The following is an 11375-nucleotide window of genomic DNA, read 5'->3' on the forward strand; positions in this document are numbered from 1 at the left end:
TAACACCCTCAGAAACTTGGAGGTTTGCTGCTGAATTCTGAATTTTACTTCTCTAGAGGCTTTTTGACCTGTCATCATCATCTTCTGTCCAAGAATTCAGTACCAGCGAGCTCATGAACATTCACAACGCCTTAACAAGCCAAGCCTCTGGGAATAATTTAAGTCTTCAAACCTTACGTGGTTAAGTGGAGAGCTTTCAGGAGTGCAGACAAAGTGAAAATAGTTTATTTTCACCATCAGAACAGCGATCCGAAAATATTCAAGGTTTCCCCCTTTTTCTTTTTTTCCTTTTTTTTCTTTTTCTTTTTTTTATTCTTTTTTTTTTCCTGTTTACACCTTCTGTGATGTCAGCAGACTCCAGCTGTTCTTGATCCTGAGCATCCCCTGATGATGCAGTCTGAATGCACATGGAAATCAAGGCCCTTTCTGTCCCACAATCTGCCGGTCTTTGTCCCCACCTCCACCCCCACCATTTCCCTCCCTGAACTCCCGGGACACAAAGCACCTTGTTCAAATTGGAGCTGCCTCCACTGAAGGCTGTGGCTGCAAGTTCCAGCCCCTTGGCACCAACTCCCACCTGTGTCACTTGGGGAAAGAGCTGCCTGCAGACACAGGAGGAGGTTTCTTAATGACCAACAAACCAAAACAGAGCAAGGTGCACCTCAATGAAAAATAAAATGCATTCCTTTGCTGTCCACATTGCCTCCCCTGAAGTCCACTTCCCACAGCAGATAACCTTAGACCAATGGAAACACCTTCTGTGATGGGCCCAGACCCCAAGATCCCCCCCAAGCCCTGCTGCAGGCAGGGATGAGAGTTCTCCTCTAACCTTGGGCACCGGCTCCTCTTCCAGAAGCGCTCCTGGAGGTCCTGGGTCACATTTCCCAGTCCCACATGGGGTCTTCAGCTGCTTCAGTCTGACATGGAAGCCGTGCCCACCTTGGTCTGGGCAACCGAATCAACTCCTGGATGGAGATGTCAGGTATCTTTACAGTATCCTTATCATTCTGTTTGGAAAAGACCTTCAAGATCATCGAGTCCAACCACTACCCTAACTCTGCCGCATCCACCACTAAACCCTGTCCCCGGCACCACATCTGTCTTTTTAGATGTCTCCAGGGATGGTGGCTCAAGCACCTCCTTGGACAGCCTGGATCACCAAGTCCAACCCCCGCCCCAGAACAGGACAACCCCAAAGTTCACACCATGTCCCTGAAGGGTGTTGTCCAAATGTTTCTTGAAAACTTTCAGGCTTGGAGCCATTACTGCTTCCCCGGGGAGCCCATTCCAGTGCTCCACCACCCTCTGGGTGAAGAATCTCTTCCTAATGTCCAACCTAAACCTCCCCCTGCACATCTTCCCACCATTCCCTTGGGTCCTATCATTGGTCACCAGAGAGAAGAGGTCAGCTCCTCCTCCTCCTCCTTCCCTAATGAGGAAGCAATAGCTGCCATGAGGTCTCCCCTCAGTCTCCTCTTCTCCAGACTGAACAGACCAAGTGCCTTCAGCCGCTCCTCGTACGGCATCCCCTCTAAACCCTTCCCCAACCTCGTGGCCTCCTCTGGACACCCTCCAGTAGCTTTATATCCTTTTTGTGCTGTGGCACCCCAACCTGCACCCAGGACTCAAGATGGGGCCGCACCAGTGCCGAGTAAAGTGGGACAGTCCCCTCCCTGGACCGGCTGGAGATGCCGTGCTTGATGCGCCCCGGGACTTGGTTGGCCCTCCTGGCTGCCAGGACACACTGTTGGCTCATGTTCAACTGGCCATCGACCAGAAGCCCCAGATGCCTCTCCGCAGGGCTGCTCTCCAGCCTCTTGCTCCCCAGACTGTCTGTATATCCCGGGTTACCGTGTCCCAGGTGCAAAATCCAGCATTTCTCCTTGTTCAGCTTCATGCCATTGGTGAGTGCCCAGCTCTCTAATTTGTCCAGAGCCCTCTGCAGGGCCGCTCTGCCCTCGAGAGTGTCAGCTGCTCCTCCCAGTTTGGTGTCATCCACGAACTTAACTAGTAGGCCTTCAAGTCCTGCATCTAAGTCATGTATATCAAAGAGTACTGGCCCTAAGATGGATCCCCGTGGAACCCCACTAGTGACCAGTCGCCAGCCTGACGTGACCCCATTCACTATCACCCTTTGAGCTTGACCCATCAGCCAGTTTCTCACCCATTATGTGCTTGTCCAGCTGGATGCTGGACGTTGTGTTTAGAAGGAAACTGTGAGAGACAGTATCAAAGGAGCCACAGGGAACTCCAGGCCGGCCAGTCTCGCCTCTGTGCCCGGCAAGATAATACAGCAGATCCTCCTGGAAAGTCTGCTAAGGCACATGGAAATTAAAGAGGTGATTTGTGACAGCCAACACGGCTTCACTAAGTGCAAGCCATGCCTGACCAATCTGGTGGCCTTCCACAACAAGGCTACAGAGATGGTGGATGGTGGCAGAGCGACTGATGTCATCTACCTGGATTGGTGCAAGGCGTTTGACACTGTCCCGCATGGCATCCTGGTCTCCAAACTGGCAAGGCATGGATTTGACAGATGGACCACTCAGTGGATAAGAAATTGGCTGGATGGCTGCACCCAGAGAGTTGTGGACCCACAGACTGGGTCGAGGTAAAATGGAACAGAGAAAATGAGCACCAAGAGCGACCTGGCTTCCACTGCAGGAAGTGTTTCCTGAAGAAGAAATCTGCAGAGTGGGTTTGATGAGATGAAAAGCCAGGTGGTCCAACTGTAGTCAGTCTAAAGGAGGTGAGCATGCCTGATGGAGGAGGGCAAGCAGAAGAAATCAAACCAGGTACTTAAAGGCAGGGAAACTGGGGAACTAATTGCCATGGGATCTTTTGCCTACTAAAATGGGACCTGGCTGGGGAAAAAAAATCTAGGAAAAAAGATAAAGGAGCTCTATTCCAAAGACCAGAGCACTTAAAGGTGGTGGCACCTGTGTCCATGCTAGTCTTCCAGCTCTGCCCTGGTGGAAGCTCAGAGCTCACACCCGAGACATGCTAGAACATGTTTGCCCCCTTCAGCTCTGCCCCGGGCCCTGCTGCTCACTGGCACTGCAGGCAGACTACAGGGACTTGTTGATCAAGGCACCGGCAAGAACTGTTGTAACGTGAAGCTTTTCGAGCGTTTGGAATTCAAACCCCAGAGAAAAGACAAAGGCAACACTCCTGTCGGAATAAAAGTTTATGCTAAGCAGCAGTATAAAAGAACATCCTCGAGGTGGAACAAGTCCCCATGAACAAAGCCAGAGTTAAACCCATCTTGTCACTGCCGGAGATCCGGCTCCAGAACCTCGTACAATTAACATATTAAAATATTTAAATACAAATACAGACTGTATACACCCTTACCCTTCAAATACTGTCTAAAATAAATAGGAATAAACATGCAACAGTACCTAACAGAACTACTAAGGTACAGCTATTAAAAACTTAGCATCTACTAGGAGGATAAATACAATCATATTTTAAACGGTAAAAACCTACTCTGAAGATGTACTTAAAAGTATTTAAAAGCACTAAACCAACAAGTAACTGAGCGGGTAGAAAGTGCCATTGAAAAGGTGAAAGAAAGGGCATGGCCAATACCCTACAAAATGAAGATGAAGGCAAACAAACAGAGGTGGGTGTTTCTTTGAAAAACAACAAACAACATAGGTGAGATGGTCCAGCTGGCAGCTGCCGCACATCTGCCCATCCACGGTCACTCTCTTCTCACTCTCCTCTTCCTTCCTCCCGAAAGCAGCCCCGCTCGCAGGCTACATCCAACTGCAGATGGAAATCAAGGAGAAAAGGGAATGCTGAGAAAACATCGGTCCTTGTGTGTGTTTCACCTGGCAGCGGACGCAGCAACTGCGTTGCCACCAGCTACTCTCCAGTGCAGCCTGCAAGGCAGACTACAACTGGAGAAGTGGAGGCCTGCTGTCTCAAGAATAGCAATTATGCTCATTGTGCAACACTTGACCGAGAAAACAACAACAACAAAACCCACTGTAAGCAAAGTGCTCCCGTTCCTCCAAACCTGGTATTTGTCCGTGCACTCGCTGCCATGGAGACCAACTGCCCAATGTCAGTGCCAGCACATCCCCAGCTGCATGCTGGCCAGCAGACCAAGGCAGGGTCCAAGGAGAAGCCTGTGGCGGGAAGCGCAAGGAAGGCACTTCCACTGCAGGCAGTAACGTAACGATTCTCATCTCCCCTTTCTGTAACAGGGTGGTCAGAGCAGCTGCCTCGGCCATCTCTACAGAAATGCAGAATCTCTCCTTACCAGGGGACTGGCCATCATGTGAGCTGGGTCTTCCCTTCCTGCACGTGGCTTCTTCTGATGGCCCTCTCCCTCCTGCTGAAGTGTTGATGGGCTCAGGTCTCTCTTCTGTCACTGATACACACAGAACACTGGTATTCTCCTTAGAAGAAACAAACAAACCAAGAAATAACCCCAAAGATCACTCTGTACTTTCTTATAATCGCTTCAGAGACAAGAGCTTGAAAGAGCATCTCTTATGTTCAGTTAAAACAGAAGGTTCAATTCCAAAGAAAACAACCCTAGCCATTCTCTGGTGCTATGATACTTGGCCTTGTTTTTCATTAACCACCTCACTCTTGGCACGCTTGTTTTCTCCTGTGCACTGCCTGTCCTGGAGAGAAAGGAAGGTGACTCACCAGCAGCTCAGCAGCAGCCCTTTCTGCAGACGTCGCGGCACGGGCAGCACAAAGATCTTCATGATGCTGCAACAGAGAACGAGGTACTGTTGGATCTACTCCCGTGGCAGATTGTCTGTTATTTGCGGTTAGAATAGCAGGTTTCATTAAAAGACAAAAAGCAAGGCTCCTATTTTGGAGCACCCTGCACCCCCCTTCAGCATGAGGAGGAGGGAGAGGAGGAAACATCAAAAGCAGCACGATGAGGAGTATGATGAGGAGGAGGAGGGAGCAGGAGTCAACGGGATGACGAGAAAGAGGAGGAGGTCGCGTAAGACAACAGCACGAGGAGGAGAAGGAGGAAGAGGTTGCAGGAGGATACAACGGCATGACAAGGAAGAGAAGGAGGAGGTAGAGGAGTAGGACCAGGAGGAGCAGGACAACCAGGAGAAGAAGGCAGTGTCAGACAAACAGCATGAGGAGGAAGAGGCAGCAGGAAAGCACAGAATGACAAGGAGAAAGAAGGGGGCGGAGGTGGAGGCAGGGGGAGACCATGGGATGGCAATGAGGAGGATGAGGTGGGTATTGTATCGGGGTGCACAGGGATGTGGGGTGCATGGGCACGGGGGGCCATAGCATATTGGGGTGCATGGGGAGCAGGGTGTGCGGTTTATAGGGGTGTGTGGGGAGCGGGGTGCATGGTCCGTTGGGGTACGTGGGGCTGTGGGGGCTGTGGGAACAGATGGATGGTATATCAGGTGCACAGGGACCAAGGCGCAGTGTTTAGGGGTTTCCAGGGATCTGGGGTGCACAGGAAGAGGGGTGTGCCCAGTCTGGGGGTGCACAGGGCTTGGGCACAGTAAATCGGGGTGCGCAGGGACTGCAGTGCACAGGAACCGGGGTGCACGGCACATGAGGGTGCAGAGGGACCGGGGTGCACGAGGACTGGGGTGCAGCATTAATCGGGGTGCACAGTTTATGGGGCTGCTCAGGGACCTGGGCTAGGCGGGGAGGAGGTCACGCAGGCTCCTGGGTGCCCCCAAGGGTGCCCTGCGGGACGGGCTCCTCTGCAGAAACCCCGTTTTTGGGGCGAAAGATGAAAATTTCTGCTTTTAAGGAGCCTTCAGCATGTGAGAGTAACTTTGCTCATGGGGTGAGAGGGTAAAGCCCAGAAAGAACCTGCATCTTCAGTCCCTCCTTGGGACCTCGCTGGATTCAGCGACGCTGAAGCACAGGAAAATCCCCAAGTTCACCTTGGAGAAAATGGACTCGTCTAATACAGGAACCAAACGAGCCATTTGGCACTACGAATCTGGTACAAAAATACATTTTGGTAAGAAAACACGCGGTGTTGTCGCACGTTTATAGAGTCTGGTCTCCTGCCGAGGTGTGGAAACCTCGTGCTGGTCTGGTACCCCTCCAAAACCGAAGGTTATGCAGAGCAACCTGATGGGAGCAGTAAATTCAATGGAGAAACAAAGGGAGGGTAACGCTGGGGGGTCTAGGACAGCTCTGGTCTAGGACAGCTGTGCGCCGGGACAGCGGCACAGCCCCGCGTCACCTGCCAACCCGAGAGACGTCCCGGCGGAGAGATGTCCTAGGCCCGCTTGTTCCAGCCCTTGGATACAGCTCCAATCCAAACCTCTGTACAGGGCTGTCTATTTTCGAGGCCTGTGTCTCCCTCTTGACCACCCAACTTACCTCTTCTGCAGCCTGCTTGGAGCTCAGACCAGCTCTGTCCCTGTGTGCTGGCGGAGCCCGGGGCAGGCAAGCCAGCTGGTACTCGTAGTTCAGCAGCACCAGCGCCGAGTCTGCTGTGAAGCATCTGTGGTTCCCAGAAGTTGGGCTGCTGGAAGGAGAGCTGGAATCGGAACTTCCTGAAACGATTGATTCATTAAACAGTCACGTACAATTGTTGCCAAGGGATTCTGGGAGCAACAGTACAGGGAACAGGTCAGTCCTTGGCAAGAGGCACAAACACCAACTGCCGTGAACACACAGGCTGAAGCCAGGCTGCATAAACACTGATTTCACATTTCTCTTGATTGTCCCTACCCAAGACAAAAGCTGCCTGCGAGTGAGTCACCCCCGTGATCTGAAATGTCTTCTCCACGAAGGACACCCCTCTCCTCAACGTCTCATTACTAGTACTGGAATCCTCTGCAACTTCCTTCACCCACCAAAGCCAATCGCAAATAAGACCAACATCTTCTCCACACTAAGCTTCTCCGATCACGTTTACGTACCCAGCTGAACTCTGCGTTGTTTCTTCTCTTCATTTTGAAGGAAGGTCTGCAGTGACTTGAGGTCTGTCATGTAGTCTTCCTTGGCAGTAGGAGCATGATAGAGAAAGGGTGAAGCGTGGTGACAAGGCTTCAGCCTGATCCTTTGCACTCTTCCAATACTGCTGGCGTACAGGGATCCACTGGAAGAGGGGCTGAAGCCGTAAACCTTAGGTGAATAAAAACAAGCGCTTGTGTCATGGGAGGAAGACCGAATTCCACCTTGAAACAATATGAATACAAAAGACTCTTGCTTGGGGTTCAGGCTGGAGTCTTTCTTCCTTTGTATTTTGATTTTGTAATTTTGTTTTGCTCTGAAACAAAGTAGCCACTCTAAAACAAGTGAAGCAACACAAGGGAAAAAGAACGAGTGCCGGCTTCTGCCCTCGGGTCACGCCAGCCCCAGGCAACGCTCCAGGCTTGGGGCAGAGCGGCTGGAGGGCTGCCCAGCAGAAAAGGGCCTGAGGGTGTTGGTGGACAGCTGGCTGAACATGAGCCAGCGTGTGCCCAGGTGGCCAAGAAGACCAATAGCATCCTGGCCTGCAGCAGGAACAGCGTGGCCAGCAGGAGTAGGGAAGCGATCGTGCCCCTGTGCTCAGCATTGGTGAGGCTGCACCTGGAGCACGGAGATCAGTTCTGGGAGCCTCAATTAGAAGAAGGACATTGAGGGGCTGGAGCATGTCCAGAGAAGGGCAACCAAGGTGGTGAAGGGTCTAGAGAACAAGTCCTGTGAGGAGAGGCTGAGGGAACTGGAGTTGTTTCATTTGGAGAAGAGGAGGCTGGAGGGAAACCTCACTGGCCTCTACAACTGCTTGAAAGGAGACGGAGTGAGGGGGCGTTGGCCTCTTCTCCCAAGAGAATAACAACAGGACCAGAGCAAATGGCCTAAAGCTGCACCAGGGGAGGTTCAGGCTGGGCATGAGGAAGAATGTCTTTCCTGAAAGCGCAGTCAGGAGCTGGAGTGGGCTGCCCAGGGAGGTGGTGCAGCCAGCATCCATGGTCGGATCCAAGAATCGTGTACACGTGGCACTTGGTTTCACGGGTTGGGTGATTGTGGGGGTGCGGTGTTTGCTTTTGGGTTTTTGGTCTTCTTTTTTGTACCCTTGGGAGCTGCCTTGGTCCTCACCTTGTAGCTGCTGCTGGGTGAGCGAGTTACAGCTCTGCCAAAGGAGGGGCTGCTGCTTGAGGCAGCCTGTAGCTGAGGCCTGTACCCCGTGAGATAAGCAGGGGGAAACCTTGGGCTGGCTCTGGGGGAGCGGGACGGGCTGTAACTCAGCACCGTCTGACCCTGGATGGGAGCAGAAGGCGTCGCAGACGGGACTGTCTTTGCTGCCAGCACAGTGGGTGGAGCTGTAACAAGGAGAAAACAGAATGAACAGCCCCAGACCCTCCTCCCCTTTCAAATGCAGAACAAAACCCACTCACGACGCTACCTTAAAGCAGTTTGGGAAAGATGCTAGAAAGGACACTAGGAAAATCTGGCCCCTAGAGAACTCAGCAAAATATTTCCAGAAATGTTCATGACACCCACCTGCACTCTGCCAGCCCAGCAGGGGCTGCTGGCCGGGACTCGGGGCCCAGCTCCTCGGTGTCCCTGTGTACTTGCAGTACCTCCAGAAATCCAACAGGGCGTTCACGCTGAACACAGATGCAAGTGCAAGTCCTAGAGGAAACAGACTTTTTTGCCTCAGTTTGAGCACGGGAACAACACGAGGAGACGATTGGCAAAAAACAGGCGTATGCCCATCAAAAACAGGTCATTGTGACTGCCATAATGAAGTACAAATTCTGGCAAGCATCTAGGATGTCTCTCTTCCCCTTCTTATGCAAGAACCATTGGAGATAATGTTCCTTTCTATATCAAGATTAATTTATATTGATAAAATCGACTTCTTAAAAGCGGATGGTCATTTTCCAAAAGGGATATCAACTACTGCAACCAAGTTTCACAGTATTTCTCAAAAATCACCTTCCATCAAATCCTGTGTCACTCACGATTTTTCTCCCCCTCTTGCTTCATCCTCTAATACTAATTGATACAGTTAGTTACCCAAAACCAACAGTAATTCCTGTGAAATGCCATCCCCACCCACAGCACAACGCAGCAGTAAAATCTGCAGTGTTCTCCACACGTTCAGCATCTTTAACGCAGCAAACGTGTCCGTTCATCATCTACCCGAGAACGCTGTTAACACTCCTCACCTCCAAGGCTAAAAATGTTGAGATCCCAACAGTTTTAAAGGAGGTAACAGAAAGCAAACCAACGTTTTTAATTAAAAACAACAACCACAAAACCAACACACAAACAACTCAGTGACTCACCAATACAAGAGAGTGGCCCGTATGGGATGTTGCAGTGGCAGCTGATGAGTCTTCCACTCCTGAAAAGAAGCACAGCACACAAAGTTGCCATTTTGCAGCTATTCAGTCCTAGGAAATATTTAGGGACATACAAAGCAGGATGCTTTGCTTGTTAGAACCAGAGGTAACAATTCACGTACATTGCAGTATATATCATGCCTGCCATAGACATATGAAGGAGTCCCCAGGCCAAGGCCACTCTCCGGGCTTCAGCCTCTTGCCTCATCTTGATGGTCCTGTCCATGAGGGAAGTCGCTGGACTCTGTCCTGGCGTCACGCTCTGGAACAACAAACACAGAGAAATGATGAAATCTGGCAACTTTTAGATGGTAAGATTCTCAGTCAGCACAAGAGTAAAGAAGAAAAAGCAGCAATCCTGAACAAACTACGTAAAAGGACTTGCTCTTTAGCCAGAGCCATGTTTAGTGTATTCAAACAAACAAACAATCAAACAGCAGATTCTTTTGACCAGTAAAAATAGTGCATCTTTCTTCGATTCACTTCACCGTCAGTCCTGTCACCTCATTACTGAGGAACAGCGCCCATCTTCTCCCGTGAGGTGCAGATGAGAGGACAGATTCTAGCCTCACTGTTGAGCAAAAACATCCTTCGGAAGCGAGAGGCAAAGCTCTTCTTGCCTTCTCCAGGGAAAGGAAATCAGATGGAGGAAAGGCCTTGCACAGGTTTTTACTGAAAATCCCCACTCGTTTCTGCTGGTAACTGAGTATTTTCAGACTGTACAGCCACCTCCTGTGGGTTCCGTGCCTCTGAAAGGTAGCTACGTTTACACCCAACATCGTCCTAGGTGAAAGAAACAACCCTGGTGACTTATCACACAATTCTTCACTAGATGGGAACAGAAACAATTTGCTTTTTGTGACAAATACTTCAACTGTACATTACTACCTGGAAAAATAATGATAATAAAGAAACACAAAACCTAAATCACATGACCTGCTTCTTACTAGTACAATGATTCCACGGTAAAACAGTTCCCATCAGGATTACTGCAAGGCTCACACAAGAATACGTTGCCTGGTACTTTTTTGGACAGGTTTTTCATTCAGTTTGAGCCCAAAGACTGCCCTTCGTACACTGAGAAATGCAGCAGCCCTAAGCAGAGATCCTCTCCCCGCTCCTGACACTCCCAACCTTTGTCTCTGAGCCACATCCTCCTGCAGAAGCGCAAGTGGCACTTCTGCAGGGTGCTGAAATAAACGAGAGATCTGGTCCCATTCTACTCATGTAGGAGGGCTGGGGCGGGGTTTTCACCTGCAGACTGAAAGATGTCCTCCCATTCCCCCTGCCCTCATCTCCTAAGGCACAGTCAGGAAGGCAGGCCTCACCCTGTCAACCCCTGAGGCACTGACCCCAGGGCCACACACGGAGGTCCCCCACACCTCCTCCCCTTGCCCCAGACCCCCCAGCGCCCTCCACCCAGATCTCGCTGTCACACATGAACCCCCCACAGCTTCCCCTGCCACGCACACAGGGACCCTCCGAGCTCCCCCTGCCCAGGCCCCACCGTCAGCCGCAGGCACCCCCGTGCCACCCTGGGGGGGTCTCGACAGCTTCCCCCGCCCAGACCCCACTCTCAAGAAGCTGCCTCCCCGCTCCCTCCGCCCAGACCTCCCCGTTACACACCAGCAGCCCCACAGCTCGCACTGCCCGCACCCCTGTCCCACAGCAGAGGCCCGACATCTGCCCCCTGCCCGCCTCTAGACAGCCCCCCTCAGACAACTGCCCCCAGCGCAGGCCCGAGGAGCCGGGCGGACCACGGTACCTGCCGCAGGGCTGAGGGCCAGGAGAGGGGAGAGGACACGCAGTTCCCCGCCGGGGCAGGGCAGGCAGGGCAGGACGCTCCTTCCCCCGCCAGAGGAAGGCGCCTGGTGCTGCGGGGGCGCTCGCGCCGCGGCCGTTGGGCCGGTTGGGCGGGATGGGGCGCGTGAGGCGGGCGGCGCGTGGGCCGCGCTGGGCAGGGGGCGAAGATGGCGGGGGGGCCGGGACCGCGCTGCTGCGGAGCCAGCCCTGGGCCTGTGCTCCCCGGGGCCCGGGTGGCTCCGGGAGCCGAGGGCACAAGGGCGCCAT

The 11375-nt window shown here is 52.3% G+C and overlaps 1 protein-coding gene across 1 annotated transcript; it reads right to left on the reverse strand.

Annotated features, from left to right (window-relative positions):
* Positions 1-3172: 3172 nt before the first annotated feature.
* On the reverse strand, positions 3173-11375 carry LOC127394141 (transmembrane protein 209-like). Its single transcript, XM_051639953.1, has 11 exons — positions 10917-11375; positions 9428-9567; positions 9249-9307; positions 8458-8589; positions 8053-8276; positions 6891-7095; positions 6346-6521; positions 4666-4731; positions 4271-4409; positions 4025-4136; positions 3173-3771 (listed from the first exon to the last, which is right to left on the reverse strand). The coding sequence occupies exons 1-11, from the start codon at positions 11373-11375 to the stop codon at positions 3762-3764; spliced, it is 1722 nt and encodes a 573-aa protein (XP_051495913.1). The 3' UTR covers positions 3173-3761.

The sequence above is a fragment of the Apus apus genome, chromosome 24 (assembly GCF_020740795.1).
Source record: "Apus apus isolate bApuApu2 chromosome 24, bApuApu2.pri.cur, whole genome shotgun sequence".
In the NCBI taxonomy this organism is placed as follows: domain Eukaryota; kingdom Metazoa; phylum Chordata; class Aves; order Apodiformes; family Apodidae; genus Apus; species Apus apus.

What these genes read in the sequence shown, in the direction of transcription:
- LOC127394141 (XM_051639953.1), bottom strand. Translation starts at nt 11,375, where the DNA reads ATGGCGCCCTTGTGCCCTCGGCTCCCGGAGCCACCCGGGCCCCGGGGA. An exon ending in CGGGCCACTCTCTTGTATTG is followed by an intron (nt 8,590 to 9,248) that starts GTGAGTCACTGA and finishes TGTTTCCTCTAG; the next exon opens with GACTTGCACTTGCATCTGTG. An exon ending in GCTGGGCTGGCAGAGTGCAG is followed by an intron (nt 8,277 to 8,457) that starts GTGGGTGTCATG and finishes TCCTTGTTACAG; the next exon opens with CTCCACCCACTGTGCTGGCA.